The sequence below is a fragment of the Notechis scutatus genome, chromosome 2 (assembly GCF_049901735.1).
Source record: "Notechis scutatus isolate UNSWTSFEM ecotype Mainland chromosome 2, rNotScu1.2, whole genome shotgun sequence".
Lineage (NCBI taxonomy): Eukaryota > Metazoa > Chordata > Lepidosauria > Squamata > Elapidae > Notechis > Notechis scutatus.
The window spans coordinates 20,144,673-20,161,793 of NC_142010.1; the positions used below are offsets into that span (position 1 = coordinate 20,144,673).

Sequence of the window (17,121 nt, forward strand, 5' to 3'; positions counted from 1 at the left end):
TCTCCAAATGCTTTGTTTTTTTCTCCCTTTAGGTGAGAGTTTTTCTGACACTATAAGAATCAAGGGATGGGCTTCCGGTTTGTCGGCCATGAGCGGCAGGGATTTGCGAAGCTGCGCGATCCCTGCCGTGCTAGCCGTTTTGGGGCTCCGACCCACACGGTACGGAGCTAGGCTGCCCTGCAGGGGCAGCTGAAGGTAGGGGATCCGGAGAAGGGACTGGGGTGTTGCATACCCCCTCCCTGGCCGGCAGAACCCCCTTTCCCAGGACGGCAGCGGCGGTCCGTAATGGCCGCCACAAAGAAGCTGGCAGCCGGGTAAGAATGCGCAGGAGGAAGTGGAGAAAGTGATTGAGAGGAGAAAGTTTTCTTGGCTCCTAGGACTCTAAGACATATTTAATAAAATTCCTGAAAAGTATGACTTTCTGAATAATACCTGCCAGAAGAGGAAAAAAAGCGGCTGTTTGAAGGTGCTGAAAGGATAGCTTTCCTCTTTTCCTACGGAATAAATAACTGGATATTAAGAAACCTATTTTTTAGGTGGAAATTGGTTTTAAGCGATGAGTGGGAAGAGAGAGATTAAAAGAAAATATTTGTATGCTAAGACTTTGTTGGAGCAGATGCCTTAAGGATTTGAAGACGAGAATATATTGTAATAAGATTTTAAACAGATTTGGACTTTCTTTCTCTTTGATTGATATTACCCCAGAAGGAGAAAGTGAGAACTCTGCCTTGGTTTGGACTGATTGATAACTTTGGGACTGTTTTATCTTTTTTATTTTCTTTTGAATATTCTGGTTGTTGTAAGAAGAAAGAAGGAGAAAAGAAAAGAAAAGATTTATAATGGCTCTTTCTGTTGAGGAACTAAGAAAAGAATATGAACAAGCAAAAAAAATGGTAAAGATGGTGTGGAAGAAGCTTTCCTTTTCTTAGAAATGGCGCTTACTAATTATCAACAAACATTACAACAGATGAAGACAGCAGAGGAACAAGAAAGAAAGGAAGGAGCCATCTTTAATGAATCTCAGAATTTGATCCAGAAAGAAGGAAGAGAGAAAGAAAAGAAAAGAAGAGAAAAGAAGAAAACTAAAGGACTTAAGGACTTAAGATCTAAAAAAAACATTTAAGAAAGGGAAAAATAAGGTGCAAAACCAATATGATGATAGTAAACAAAGGGGAAAAGGAATACGACAGAGAAGGGAAGCCGGTAAGGCAGAGGCTAGAAGAAGGGGGGTAGAAAGGTTTGTTGGGAGAAGAAAGAAAGGGAAAAGGTGGAGAAAAGCTACAATGTTTTGAAATTAAATGAAAAAAAAGGAATTTTTATGGATAATGGATAAAGTATAAATTTTTTTTAAAAAAAAGATTTTGCAAGGTACATAAGATGAGATGGTAGTATTGTAATGGTTTAAGAGTTGATAAGAGATTAAAATGTTAAAATGTTTAAAAATGATTGGCTTTAAAACTTAATAATAGGAGAGGTTTAGAATATTGTTTTAATTAAAGAGTTTAATAAAATTATGGTATTGATGTTATTATAAAATTTTTATTATAGTATTTTTTTAATATTTGGATTTATTGTCTAATTATGCACTTAATTGTGTTGGATGTATTAGTTAGATAGAATATACCAAGCAAAATCTGATTGGGTATTAGATATTATTTTAAAGATTAATTTGATTAACTTAGGGGAGATAGAAAGGCATCATACTCTGATTAATGATTTCAGGAGAAACTGATTTTCTTTTTTTTCATAAGGAATAAGACAAAGGGATGATAAAAATGGACAAAAGATACAAATATAATGATTCAAACTAAGATGATTAATTAAGGTAGAATTAAGAAGTGTGAAATATGTGGAGAAGTTAATATAGAAGGCTTAGAATGGTAAATAAAATAAGTAATGATATGTAAGATGAGCATGAATATAATTGAAGTCCATGAAGAGAGAGACACCTGGGTCAAGTTACTTTCAAAAGATTTTTTATGTTTTGTGTGTTGTGTGTATATGTTTTTTTGGGGGAGAATTAGTAAAAACTTGTAGAAATATAGAATGAGAATAATGGTAACTAAGTCAGAAAGAAACAGATGAAATAATAATAATGATATTGAATAAGAGTAAAGAGAAGTAAAGAGAAATTGAATAAGAGGTTTTGGTATGTTATATGGAAATGGTTTAAAACAGAATCATAATTTATCTGACTTGTTAAATTTACAATGGAAAAAAGTTTAAACATGTAATGAATAATGATAATTTGTGTGTTTTAAAAATTAATAAAACTTGTTTTAAAAAAAAAAAAAAGAATCAAGGGATGTGAAATAGAATGATTGCCATGATTTTCAATATGCACTTTTATTTACCTATTCATTTATTTATATATCTATATGCCCACCTTTCCAAAAGTAACTCTGAGCTGCATGCAATACTGTTGGAAGAAATATCCTGGTTACAAGCCGGGAGAAAGGCACTGGAAACAAAATGAAGGCTGGAGGCTGATTGAAAAGAAGATCCATTTATTGGTGAACAAAAGGAGGGCTGGTGGGGCTTCCCACAATACAATAATAAAATAGTCAGTCACATGAAATCAAGTATAATTAGTATGGCCTTTGACCAGCATTTACAATAAAATAGTACAGTAAAAAGGGAAATAATTTAACACATTTGTTATTGGGGAAGGGAAAAAATAATACGGCTATAAAACAATATATATAAATAAATGTTTTGTGCAGTTGTACACAGCTTAGTATTTGATATTTGACTTGATATATTGGCCACCTGAATTTTGAGTGTGGGGATAGCATCCTTTCAAAAATAATAAACATGAAATTTATCTTCCTGGCTATCATATTTGGCGATGATTGGGGCTAAAAGCGTAAACATTAAGAAAAATCATTATTAAAAAAAAATTAAACTCATAAGGCCTAGGAGAAAGTAGATGTCAACATCACAATCTCACTGATTCCCTGGGATCTTCTGGTGTGATGTCATATCAAGGACTTGAGGGATTTCCAGAAAATTCAGGGTTGGCGCTAATCTCACGGCTGGGGATGGGGTGTGTGTGAGGTATATTCCATAAAGTGAGTGTTATGGCAGAGAAGGCCCTCTCCTGGGACTCGCTAAGGCAGACATGTCAGTCACGTGGCTCGCGGGCCAAATCTGGCCTGCGATAGGCCCAGAGTTGTCCCATGGGGCTGTGCCGGAGATGGCAAAGGACTGGCCCCTGCCATCCCAGCCCCGGCTCACTCTGGCCATGCCCACCCAGTTGGCTGCAATGACCAGGCCACCCCCGCCACAGGCAAACAAACCCTGATTCGGCCCACAATGGAATCGAGTTTGACACCCCTGCACTAAGGGATCCATAGCAGGATGCCTTCTCTGCCAGAGCTAAGGCGATGGGCAGGTGTAACTGGGGAGAGGTAGTGGCTCAGCTAACCCAGTCCAACGCCACAAAGAGCTTTCAAGGTTAAAACCCTGCAGCTTAAGTTGGACCCAGAAGCAAAACTAACAACCAAGGCAACTTGTGAGGCAGAGGTGTAAAATATAATGCTGAAATCAATATAGAGGTGTTACCCAGCGTTCCTCAAACTTTTCTTCAGCAGGGATCCCATTTTAAATACCTTTTGTGTCCACAGACCCCCAAGACTTAACTCAAGATTTAAATCGTAACATTTAGTTTTCAAGCCTTCACAGATAACTTGTGATAACATTGCCGTGCCCCAGGGTGTCCAGGGACCACAGGTTGAGAACCACTGGTCTAAACTACGTGGAGATGTAAACAGTCTAGAACAGTAAACAATGCAGAACTGTAAACATGATAGAGATATAAGACGATATCATACAGAGGAAAATCCAGAGGAAATAAGCAACTCGTTAAACATCTGAACATCTTCTAGCTATCCCAACCCAGGCCTGAGGAGAGTTTCTTTCAACATAGTTGTTAGGGATATAGGTCACCTAACAGATATTTGGGTTAGAAATATATAAACCAGGATAAACATTTTAGTACTATGTCTTTAAGAGCATGCTAAAAACTGCAATTGGGTGCGGTTACTCAAACGGCCATAAGATGGAGCCAGAAACCTGGGTTGTTTAGCCTTAGTCTCAGAAGAGAGTGAATCTCTGTTTCCTTCTGTTGGAAAGTATTGCCGTTCCTCCATTTCTTCTCATTGACTGATGTTCATGGATTTAATGTAAGTCTGATACTGAACTGTTTTTGACACTGGATTTTGTTATTGAATTATCCCTGGATTGAAAAAACTGACTGATTTACATATGAATGACTTTGGACTTGCTTATCTTGACCTTTGCTTAAACTTTCTGGAAGTAAAAACCTACATTTACTGTACAGTGTATCTGTGTACTGTGTGTGTCTTATTCAAACACTACTCTCAAATACGTCTCCCTGTATGCGCTCATTCTCCTAATGGGGAATTACCTCAACAGTCAAAGGGGGGGGGAGGGGGAACTCTCTGCCCCCTCCATTTCACATCACCATCCTAACTCCTTATTCATTCAAAAAAGGAGATCCTAAGATTTGATCCCTGACCAGCAAGAGCAAGAGTTAAGACAATCATATTGCCAGTATATGATATGCTAGGATGGTCATGTGAAAGAAACTCAAGGCCCGCGAGGCCAGATCCAGCCCATGATGTGGTTAGATCATCTGACTCGCGGAGACTGTAAGGGACCGGCCCCCAGCACCTTGGCCCCAGCCCAGCTGGGTGCTCCTCCAGGATGCGTGCAGGAGGAGGGACAGTAGTAGAGCAGCGCGTAGAGCCCCAGCAGCAGCGCTGAGCCCACTACCAGCAGCTCCAGTGCTGCCATGCCCCATTTGCCGGCCTGGCCTTGCCTGCTGGTCCTGCAGCCTGCAAGCGGTTCCCTTTCCCCGGGATAGCCCCACCTTCCGCCCCGCCCCCATGTGGGAAAGCCACGGCCACTGGCATCACTGCCACCCTATCGCCCTTCCCTCCTCCCCTCTTCCCAGCCTCCAGCATTCCTGCCACCCTCTCCCTCTCCCTTTGTCCTTTTCTGGACACAGAGGGAGAGAGGGAGGGAGAGAGGGAGAGAGGGAGGGAAGAAGGAAGGAAGGAAGATTGGAAGGGGAGGGAGGGTCTGAGGGAAATTCTGTCTTAGCACATGGCCACCAGCAGCCCTGCTGCTCTCTCTCCAGGAAGGAAGGAAGGAAGGAAGGAAGGAAGGAAGGAAGGAAGGAAGGAAGGAAGGAAGGAAGGAAGGAAGGAAGGAAGGAAGGAAGGAAGGAAGGAAGGAAGGAAGGAAGGATGGGAATGAGAAGGAGAAGGAGAAGGAGGGAGAGGGAGGGAAGAAGGAAGGAAGGAGATTGGAAGGGAGGGAGGGTCTGGGGAAATTCTGTCTTAGCACAGGACCAGCAGCCCTGCTGCTCTCTCAGGAAGGAAGGAAGGAAGGAAGGAAGGAAGAAGGAAGGAAGGAAGGAAGGAAGGAAGGAAGGAAGGAAGGAAGGAAGGAAGGAAGGAAGGAAGGAAGGAAATGGGAATGAGAAGGAGGGAGGCAGGGAAGGAGGGATGAAGGAAAATGGTGGGAATGAGAAGTGGGCAGGAGGCAGGGAAGGAGGGATGAAGGAAAACGATGGGAATGAGAAGTGGGCAGGAAGGGAGGGAGGGAGGGAGGGAGGAAGAAGTTGGGAATGAGAAGGTGGCAGGGAGGGAAGAAGGAAGGCAGGAAGGAGATGGGAAGGAGAAGGAGAGAGGCAGGGAGGGAGGGAGGGGAGGAGGAGGGAGGGAAGGAAGAAGATTGGAAGGAGAGGAAGAGAGGGAGGATCTGAGGGAGGTCCTACTTTAGCATTGGGCCACCAGCAGCCCTGCTGCCCTCTCACCATCCCCTGGTGCTTTCCCATCCTATCGCTGAGGATGCTTTGCTTACAAAGCCAAGTCTCCTCACACGGAAAGGGACCGGGCCTCCCTCTGACCCACACACTTTGCCCTCCTGCACCCACCATGGGCAACCTGGCCAAGGAGAGAGAGCGTGGCGGCAGCAGCAGTCTCGAGGAGGAGGTAAGCATGGCTGGATGCCTCCTTGGGGAAGCAAAGCTGGGCTGGGCTGCAGGGCTCCTATGCCCACGCATTACTTTATCCAACATTAGGAGATAATGCCAGTTGGGTGGATTGGAAGCCGTGTATCTTCAAACTATCTTTGGACGTGTGAACTCATCAGGCTTGCTGCATATCCAGTGATGGCGGGTGAGGCACCTGGAACAGCTTGCTCTGCCTTCGTCATTCAGGAAGGCACAGTTCCCTCCATCACCGAGGACCTCCCACCTGCAACACAAGGGCAACAAGGGTGAAAAGCTTTGTCCCCCACTGGCATCCAACCACGCCGTCAACTTGCCTTAGCGAAACCTCTTTTCTGCCATGTCCCCATAGCCTTGCCTTCCTCTCACCCCCACATATAAGTAAGAGAGGCTTAAGTTACCCTTAGGTGACTTAATTTGCTTCTTTATTCCAACAATCTCCATGAGCACTCACAAGATGCCTAAGATCTTCTTCACCACCCATGGCCTTGGAGGAAAGTCAGGCCAAGTGCCTTGGACTGGAACGATTGCAATCGGGGTCTCAAATTTCACGCCAATATAGTTTTTTTTACTGAGTCAAGGATGAGCAAATCTCATCCTTACTTACAGAGAGAAGCAAAACTGAATGGGAGATAAGAAGATAGCAGGAGGTTCATATAGAATGGGCTAGTGTGGTAGTAGCCAGTGTGGTGTTTCCTAGAAATTTTGAGTTACAACTCACTCATCCTCTGTGCTCAGAGCTGATGGTGTCATGTCTCCAGAGCATGCTGGAGCCGTGACACCACGCGTTGTGCCATATCAGACTATGCTATCGAGGGGGGGAAGTGCTGTTAATCACCCAACCTGGGGTTCGATGAGCCTTGCTGACGTCGCACGCTGAGCTGTTACAGCCTGTGGGCGGTTGTAAACAAAGCGATTAAGATGCTGCCTGTTGAACTAACGATCTCGGGAGGGGTGGAGGGTCACTTCATAGGCGTAAATATAATGATGGAATATGATATTTGTACAAATATGGTAAATAGGGGTGGATAATTAATGGATAAAAGCACGGTATATATAGAGTATTACATGGTGGTCGGATGTGACGCAGTAGCACTCACCGGATGGTGGATAAACTCATTAAGTTGTTAGCTGGTGTATAAATACAGCTCTGGCTGTGAGGCGCGCCAGAGCTGACTTTAATTCCTTTTGGTTACTTGTTGTTACCGGAATCCAGAGCATTGTATGGACGAATAAAGACTCATTTGATCATTATGAAACTCATTTGACTCATTTGAGACCTTTGTTTCCCTTCCTGTCTGGAATTCGGCGAAACAGCTGAGATATGGGAACTGGAGTCCATCTGGAGGCCATGAATTTGCTATTTGTGGCTAATTTCAATAAGGTATGATTAGTGCTGGTATGTCTATTCTTTTCCTCAGCACAAATTTTGACTTAGGACTCCAAGTTAATTGAGAAAGCAACCATATTGTGGCATTCTTCTTCTTTATGTGTTTATCTGCCAGACTTATATCTCAACTTTTTGGTTAGGAATAGATCATTTGTTTTTCCTTATGTTCAATTGTGTGTGATTCTCAAAGATTGCCTGGACAACTCTTGGCAAAGTTTTTCAGAAGTGGTTTGCCATTGGTGCCTTCATAAGAATGAGAGAAAGTGACTAGCCCAAGGGACCAGCTGGCTTTACACCCAAGGGAAGACTACACGGTCTCCCATTTATGGAGATTCGCAATCATCCAGGCATGCTCTTCAAAAGTCAAGGACTTCTTGGACCCAAAACAGAAGAAGCTTCCTTGGATGAAAAGTGAAATGTTTTCAAGGGGAAAAGAACCAAGAAGTCCAGTTGCCTTTTGAAAAGCACCTTTGGGATCTCAGTCTCCCAGTTTCTAACCTGCTGCCTTAATTGCTGCACAAATTCACAGGTACCCCTCTTCAAAGGTGATATTCATCAGGTTCTGATCAGTTCTGGAGAACCAGTAGCAAAAATTTTGAGTAGTTCGGAGAAATACCACCTCTGACTGGCCCCTCCCCATCTATTCTCTGCCTCCCGAGTCCCAGCTGATCGGCTGGGTCTTCTTTGATTGCCCTGCATAGGAGAACGGAGCTGGAAAGCAGGTTAGTGGGGTGGGGAGGGAATGGGGATTTTGCAGTATCCTTCCCCTGCCACACCCACCAAGCCAAATTTTTGAATCCTACTACTGCCCCTCTAATACATGAGGCAATCCAGGCTGAGGGAGAATCTGGCTCTAAGTCACCAAGGGAACTTCCATGGTTCAGAGGGGACATTAACCTGGATCTCCGCCGTCTTAATGTGAAACCTTCACTACTAGATCACACTGGCTGTCATTCCCCTGGTGGAGTCTGACTCTGAGGAAGAGGAGGAACAGCCAACAGGGAGTGGGAATGTGGCTCCAGAGGTGATGGAGGAGGCTGGGGAAGGGCAGAGGCCGGCTGAGCAGTCAGAGGAGGATCCAGGCCCATCCCCTACCCATCCTAGGTCACGCAGGGAGAAGAGGATCAGGGAAAAGTGAGATCTACTCAAGAGGAGATTACCATGATCCTCCTCATGGCTTGCAGGTGGGAGCTATGTATATAAGTTTGCAACTGCAGAGTTAGAATTGTTGAAGTCAATTAGTGTTTACCTCAGAGAGGTTTATCTTTGCTGGCGTTCTTCCCATGGACTTTTCTTGGTTATTTTCCTGGAGTTTATAATTAGTTATCTTGGCTTGCTTCGGAACTCTCATCAATGCGGTTTGTTTTGGTTTTCTGTTTGCCTCATTATTTACTTTTGTGACTTTAAACTGTGCCTAATAAAACAGTGAAGTTAAGTTGAAGGCTTTACCGGACTTTAATATATGTTTTGGGATTTGGGTTATTTTGAGAGACTACGGGTCATCACACTGGCTCTGGGACTGAGAAAAAAGGACCGGTCCATAATCCCCAGATTTCTTTTGTGGCTGAGAGGGGGACCTAACCTCAGTTTCTCAAGTCCAACAACTTAACCACTACACCACATTGGCTTGCCTCCATTCTCCAAATTCCTTAGTCTTAGACCTGTGGTGGGATTCAATTTTTTTTACTACCGGTTAAGTGGGCGTGGCTTGGTGGGCGTGGCAGGGGAAGGCTATACTGTAATAGGATATACTCCATTCCCACCCCACTCAAGGGGAAGATTACTGCAAAATCCCATTCCCTCCCCACCCCACTAACCTGCTTTCCAGCTCCGTTCTCCCATGCAGGGCAACCAAAGAAGAGCCAGCCGATCAGCTGGGAACTCGAGAGGCAGAGAATAGATGGGGCAGGACCAGTCAGAGGTGGTATTTGCCGGTTCTCCGAACTACTCAAAATTTCCGCTACCAGTTTCCAGAACTGGTCAGAACCTACTGAATACCACCTCTGTTTTGGATGCAACATTAGCATTTACAAAAATATGCCGTGCATTTATGCTCGATGCAAGAAACAGGATGGCACTGGATGATGAATAAACCTCACACCACTTCTTCTCAGCATTTGGCTGGTATAGACGTTATTTCATTAATTTATTAAATTTATATGCCGCCCATCTCACCACTCCTCAAGTGAAGGTATAAGAGAGAAAGGATGACTCACGTTGAAGCACTTCCGTTGACCCATTTCCAGGGCTGCTTCGGGTCTCGTTGGAGGCCAATCCAGTGGGAAATGCTGCCTTTGTAACGCTGCACAAAATCCTTTGGAGAGTATAATTGGTAAACATTAAATCACTCTGAAATGATTATGGACCCTGAATATACATTTGTTTTAACCTTTATCTATTTCCTCAATCACATATATTTGGACTTGGCTGATAATTCCATAATATTATTTGATTATATATTATATACCTGTGTTTCCCCCAAAATAAAACCAAGTCTTATTTTCTTTTGGGCCCCGAAATAAGCAGTAGGACTTATTTTTGGGTGGTGTCTTATTTTTTTCCATGTACAGGAGGCCTACTTCTGCTTTCTCGTGGGGAGGCAGGAGGCTGAGTGACACACTGGTGTCGTGGCCACAAGGCAAGGTGGGGAGGTGGAGCTGTCCCACACCCTCCTCACCAGCTTACCCCAGGTCCCCCGCAGCCGGGTCATCCATGCCCCGACACATGCCCCGTGGTCATTGCACCAGCACACTGCTTGCCTTCCTCTCTGTTATGGCCGTGAGCAAGAAGAAGTAGTGGGCTGGTGGCCATGTGGGTTTCTGCTGCACATGGTTGCTGGTGTTGCCGCTGCAAGGCAGTTGTCGGGGCGATGGCATGGCTGCAGTAGCCCTGAGGTAAGCCAGTGCAGGTGTGTGGGGCAGCTCCACCAGCCTCCTGTCTCATCTCATGGCCACGGCACTGTGAGCAACCAGACGGAATGGGCCAGATGGGTGGCCAGCTGCACAGGCTTTTAAGTAGCGCTTATTTTGGGGGGTAGGGTTTATATTAGGGGCACACATACAAACTTACTAGGCCTTATTTGTTGGATAGGTCTTATTTTGGGGGGAAACAGGGTATTACATAGTCGTAGGAGATCATACAAGCATACAGAAACCGCCTCCTCCACAACAAAACAGATGGGAGATTTGCTCCAAATCACTAGCTCAGGGTGGACTTGAGTTTGGAACTCACTGCTCTCTATTCAAAATACTTTGACCCTCTACTTCACACTAATAAATTAAGGACATGTTCTTTATTATTATATGTCTTCTCTGCATATGATCAGAAAGAAACAGATAAGATTTCATATTTTTCAAGGCTATAAATTAAGGCTTTGCACAGCTGTAGAGTGTATTTTTCCAAAGAGCATCAGAACGTAAATTCAGCATGTCTTCAGATCCTTAAGCCAGCACCTGCCCCAGAAACTCAGAAAAAGAAGCAACGGTTTCAAATAGCTGCAGAAAGCTGCCGTGTTCACACCTGTGTGCTTCAAAGCTCCTTTTCAGAATCAATCAGACTATCAGAGCACTAACCCAGCCGTAATATAAATGATCTTATTGTCAACCCGTGAAGCTTTCCTGAACTGTTCCCAAGTTGCCATAGGCAGGGGGATGGGAATCGCGCCTCACAGCTGCATCAAGGAATTCACACCTCAGTCAAAACAAGACATAGCCTAGCTGGCCAAAATTAAGTCTGTCTCCACGGAGACCTGCAATGGCTGGAAGGAGTGACTTCTATGACCCGCAAAATTGCTTCATTGGGGAATGTGACTGGTGACACACTCTGGGGGGAGGGGGAAACAGGGTCAAAGGCAAGATGTGAACTGGGTGAAACCAACATGGCGCTCCTAATAAACAACTGGATTTTTCTTGCTAAATGGCTTCAGACTCTTAATTTCATTTGGGCATCGGTCGGAACCCTGACACTTATATTATAACATTTTATTAGAGGTTTTTGGAGGTAAAAACAATCCTGCTGTTTCCTCCCACTTCTTTTCCCTGAAGGATTAAAAGAGTCCCACTCAGGAGAAAAGGGAGACGGTCCCTTTAAAACAGATGTGGCTATTTCAAGAAGGAAAGGCTGGCAGGTTTACTAAAGTTCCAGAACTTTCAACAATAACAACAACAACAACAAGTGAAAGAGCTAAAAAAGATAGAGGAAGCTGGGAAGAGCAAATTTGGAAAAATACGGCTGAAAGGAGAGACAGAGCTAAGCCCAAAGACCTTGTGGGAGAGATGAATCACCAGTGTCTGTGTGTTTGTGTGTGTGTATTTGTACTATGCAGGGCTGCTGAAGAATTCCTCCTCAGCAAAAGAGGGGAAGAGGTCAAGAGTCCAGAGAAGTTGCGTGGCAGCAAAACTAGGAGGGGAGACCAAGTAGATAGGGTCAAATAAGGACATGAAGATTAAGTTGTCAGCAGGTTGCAGAGTAGCAAAAAGCCTAGCAGTGATAAGTTGTGTCTCAAGAGAGGGCGCTAAAGCACAAGAAGAAGAAAAAAAGAGGAAGTAGTTTATCTCCCTACTGTTGGTATGCAATGACGAAGACCCTTAGAAGCATTGGAGGGTTTCAAATTTTTTTACCACCGGTTCTGCGCACTTCACACACGAACGCGCCAAACACACACTTCACATGACCTAAAATGGACACCTAATATCAAAAATGTCATCAAAAAAGCACAACAAAGAATGTTCTTTCTGTGCCAACTCAGAAAGCTCAAACTGCCCAAGGAGCAGCTGATCCAGTTCTACAGAGGAATTATTGAGTCTATCATCTGCACCTCTATAACTGTCTGGTTTGGTTCTGCAACCCAACAGGACAGACACAGACTTCAAAGGATAGTTAGGACTGCAGAAAAAACAATTTACCCACCTGCCTTCAATCGAGGACCTGTATGCTGCACGAGTCAAAAAGAGGGCTGTGAAAATATTTACAGACCCCTCACATCCCGGACATAAACTGTTTCAACTCCTTCCCTCAAAACGACGCTATAGAGCACTGCACACCAGAACAATTAGACACAAGAACAGTTTTTTTCCCGAAAGCCATCACCGTGCTAAACAAATAATTCCCTCAACACTGTCCAACTATTACAAAGTCTGCACTACTATTACTGTTAATCTTCTCATCACTCACCCATCCCCTCCCACTTGTGACTGTAGGACTGTAACTTTGTCACTTGTATCCTAAAGATTTATATTGACTGTTTCCTAGTATGATTTGGTTGCTTATTTTACTCTATGACTATCACTAAGTGTTGTACCTCATGATTCTTGACTCTTGACGAATGTATCTTTTCTTTTATGTATACTGAGAGCATTGGCATCATGACAAATTCCTTGTGTGTCCAATCACACTTGGCCAATAAAGAATTCTATTCTATTCTATTCTATTCTATTCTATTCTATTCTATTCTATTCTATTCTATTCTATTCTATTCTATTCTATTCTATTCTATTCCATTCCATTCCATTCCATTCCATTCCATTCTATTCTACTCTATTCCTGCAATCCTGCACTCTCCCTGCCTCTAACAGCTGACGCGTGGCAATCCACTGTACTGTGCGAAGCAGCTGAGCTTCAAAAGCCAGAAATAAAGGTCAGTATAGAGCCAGGGCAGGTGGCAGGGCCCAGCAGCTGATCGTCAGAGTGAACCGAATGATCCTTCACTCACAAATGATCCTTGGAACTACCAATTCGGCCAAACTGGGCCAAACCGTTAGAATACCACCACTGCTTAGAAGAGCCCTAGGAAATATCCAGAAGGCTGAATTGATTGTACCCTTTCTTGGGTCATGCAAAGACGACATCCCATAGCAGAAGCCCGCTGCACCAGCAGAGATCTCTGTGAAAGAAAAAGCAGGAGAAAGGCAGAACAGGAAGAAGAACAAGGCCGAAAGCATTAGAAAGAGGCTGGTTTGTACTTAAGAGATCTAGGAATTGTGGCTCTTCCACCACGCCAACCAGTGCAAGAAAGCTTAGTTTGTTGTGGGTTGTTGACTGCCAGTGGAGATGGCTGTCATGCCCCTGGTGGAGACTGACTCTGAGGAAGAGGAGGAACAGCCAACAGGGAGTGGGAGTGTGGTTCCAGAGGTGGTGGAGGAGGCTGGGGAAGGGCAGAGGCCAGCTGAGCAATCAGAGGAGGATCCAGGCCCATCCCCTATCCAGTCAAAGTTTATTGTTTCCTTTGAAAGAGGTTTATCTTTGTTGGCATTCTTCCCATGGACTCTCCCCGTATCTTCCTGGAATGTATGATGAATTATCTTGGCTTCCTTCAGAACTCTCATCAATGTGGTTTGTTTTGGTTTCCTTTTGTCTCATTATTTACTTTTGTGACTTTAAACTGTGCCTAATAAAACAGTGAAGTTTAAGTTGAAGGCTTTACGGGACTTTAATGTATGTTTTGGGTTTGGGGTTATTTTGAGAGACTACGGGTCATCACAATGGCAGTCAAGTCAGAGGAATCAGAGGAGATGGAGGGGGTGTCTGGGCTGGTGGAAGGTTCTGAGGAGTAAGAGACCTCAGAGCCAGATGCAAAGTAGGGCCCATCTACTCACGCTCAGGTGGAGAGACAGCTGTTTTTGGGGGCCTGAGCTGAGCGAGGGGGAGGAACAGCTGGGCCCTGTCCCAGATGTGCATATGTGCAGAGAAGTGTGGAGAGGAGAACAATGCAGGACTGAGGCCAACTATTCAGGAAAAGAAGGAGACGTTAACTCCCTGGCTGGGATATAAAGAGAAGGGGTGTTGGAGGCGTGGTTGTCACAGACATCCGTTAATGCTCCAGAAGAGTTCCCTCCGGCGGATTCCTTGCCAGGATTTCTTTGCCACTAACCAGGTTGGTCAGGACTCTTTGTGTTGGGATTAATTGGAGCTCCCTGCAGGGAACTCAGAGACTGCTACGGCTTGTGAATCACCTCAGGATGTCGACCTGGAGCTTGGTCAGTAAATGCTGTGTAATTTCTGCCTTTCTAAATAAAAAGGGGTTCCTGCTCACGAGTAGGCTGTTGAGTGGGGCTCGTGAAGGCTGGGTCAGAACACAATACAGGGGAGGCTAAAGAAGAAGTCAAGCCAGAATGGCCCGACGCATTGAGTGGTTAAGAGAAGCAAAGCTGGACCACAAGATCACCACAAAAGAGCCAGGTGAAGCAAGACCTTACAAGACCAGCCACTGGTGAGGATGTCAAGCAACACCAGAGTAGCTCCACTGTGATGATGCTCAAATCCAGCTGGGTCAGTCCACAATGAAGAGAGAGAAGAGAAGGGAGAAGTAGATAGCAGTGGGCAATGCTGGAACCAGGATAGAGTTAAAGCAAAGCTAAAGCTTGACTAGATGGCAAAGAATAAAAATCAGACAGGTAAGATTTGGAAGATGTTAGAGTTAGAAGATATTTGGAAGATATTAAAACAAAAGTCAGTCTAGAGGTAAATAAAGGAAATAGAACACTTCAAAATAGCCTATAGAAATACAGGTAGCCCTTGCTTATTGACCACAACTGGGGCTGGCAATTTTGTTGCTAAGCAACACACTTGTAAAGCAAGGGATCGCATGATTGTGACGGACTGATAACCTCACTTTTGCCTTGGCTTTTGAGAGAATCACCTGTGGTCATTTAGTGCAACATCCATAACTTGGCAATTTTACCCCCAGCTTCTCCGTTCATGCGGCTTGTCGGATGTCTACTGTGTAATGCAAAAATGGCGATCGCGTGATTTTGGGATGCGGGACCATCATAAACTCCCGCTGATTCCAAAGCATCCGAATCTCAACCATATGACCATGCGGACGTTGCACGAGTTGTCAATGTGAGAACCGCTCATAAAGTTGCTTTTTCAGTACCGTCACGACTTTGAATGGTCATTGAACTGGACAACCATTAAACGAGTAGTAGACATAGGCTAAAGACACTGATGATAAATTAGGGAGCAATAGATAGATGGTCTTTCCTTAATGAAAACTGACATATTTTATCAAATTGTTTCCCCTCAAGTAGAATTGGTGAAGTGGCCTAGAGGTGGAGCTCTCGCCTCACAATCAGGAGGCTGTAAGTTCGATCCTAGGTAGAGGCAGCTATTTCTCTCTCTGGGCACAATGAGAATATATGTGCTGAATATATAACTCCGCATTGGCAACAGGTAGGGCAGCCGGCCAGTAAACACTCAGCTCCATTCAGTTGCCTGACTCCACTCCGCGAGGGATTATGGGGTCATTAAAAGAAGATGATGAATTCCCCACAAGTAGAATTGATATGTGTGGACCCTACACGAAAGCAGAACCATCCTGACGCTCTTAATAATGCAATAGGATTATTTTCACCTCTTACCATTTCTTCCTTTTCAATAATGACCAGCGAGGCATTGTACAAAGAGCAAAAGTGTTGACTAGCAGACCAGGTTTCTTCTTTATCTGAGAAGTAGAAACATTTCATCTGGTACCCAATCCAGTCAGTCGGGCACGGGCGTCTCCCATGTTCGGAGGCTGCCAATAGCAGCTTACAGTCATCAGGGTTTAAAGTTGGCTTATTTGTCAGTGATACTAAGGGGGGGGGGAAAAGAGATCAAGATCTAACAAACACTCCTCAGTTAACCAGTCACAAATCGGAACGGGGAATGCAGCTAGTCCTCAATATATGACCAGAATGAAGCCTGGAATTTCTGATGTAAGTCATGACCGTCATAAGCTGAGGCGTCACATGGTCAACCTGAGTTTACAACCTTTTTTTTTGTGCAACAGTTGTTTAGTGAACGTGATGGTCATAAAGCAAACATGGTTTCGTAAAGCAAAGCCATTTTCCTCAATGAGTTTTTTATTTTTTAACCAGAAACAAAGTGAGCATTAGTTTCCAACAAAAAAAACTTGTATATTATAGTCATGTGACTGCAGGGCACTGCAAACAGATCCAAATACAGGCCAACTGCCAAGTCCCCAAAATGCAATCACGAGACTTTGGGGGAGCAGCCATCATAACTTCAATGTTACTACTTAGCCCTTGGAAGGTCGGTCATAACTTCAATTCATTGCTAAGCAACTGGTCATAATTCAAAGACTACCTGTAATAAAGAAAAGGTATAGATCTGCACTTCTAGAGGAGAAATGTGCAGGCTTTCATTGGCTAAAGAGCAATGGTGGGGTTCGAAATTTGCAAAATAACAACAACAACGACAACCCTTCACTAGAAATGAAAGCATTATTTAGCTTGCAATATTAGAGTTTAGATGACTTACCAATGCAAAATACAAGAACAGCAGAAGCCACAGCAGCAGCAACAGCAACAGCAGTGACAATATGACCACGGTGGGCAATGAAAGCGTTTCCCATGTTTGAATATCTGTGGTTCTGTAAATTATCTAGAGCAGAGAAGAAAAACCAAATGTTAAACCGAGGATTCCAATGACAGATTAAGAGGAAGCTGTCGTACTTAAGTAAGAACATTCAGGGCACATTGGTGAGTGATGACTGACACCAGAAGGAGGAGTTTCCTTGTCCAATCTTTTCTTGGAAACAGCTGATAGTGTAACTACACCCAGGTGTTTTATTTAGCTTAGCCTCCCCAGTCAAAAGGGAGAAAAAGGTTGGCTAAATTATTGGGGGCAACATGCTAAACATTGTAAACTGCTCAGAGAGTGCTGCAAATTGTGGTTAGAAATTGTTAACTAT

General features: G+C 44.1%; 1 protein-coding gene across 1 annotated transcript; it reads right to left on the reverse strand.

Annotated features, from left to right (window-relative positions):
* Positions 1 to 6,146: 6,146 nt before the first annotated feature.
* On the reverse strand, positions 6,147 to 16,782 carry LOC113428601 (C-type lectin domain family 2 member B-like). The gene is made up of 4 exons (XM_026691247.2): positions 16,689 to 16,782; positions 15,788 to 15,999; positions 9,647 to 9,744; positions 6,147 to 6,287 (listed from the first exon to the last, which is right to left on the reverse strand). Exons 1-4 carry the CDS (start codon positions 16,780 to 16,782, stop codon positions 6,152 to 6,154), a joined length of 540 nt encoding a protein of 179 aa, XP_026547032.1. The 3' UTR covers positions 6,147 to 6,151.
* Positions 16,783 to 17,121: the final 339 nt, after the last annotated feature.

Bases quoted from the DNA above. Each gene is read 5' to 3' on its own strand.
- LOC113428601 (XM_026691247.2), bottom strand. From the start codon at position 16,782: ATGGGAAACGCTTTCATTGCCCACCGTGGTCATATTGTCACTGCTGTT. The intron at 16,000-16,688 runs GTAAGTCATCTA...CCCCCCCCTTAG, and splicing joins TGTTCTTGTATTTTGCATTG to TATCACTGACAAATAAGCCA. The intron at 9,745-15,787 runs GTAAGAGGTGAA...TACTCTCCAAAG, and splicing joins TTATTGAAAAGGAAGAAATG to GATTTTGTGCAGCGTTACAA.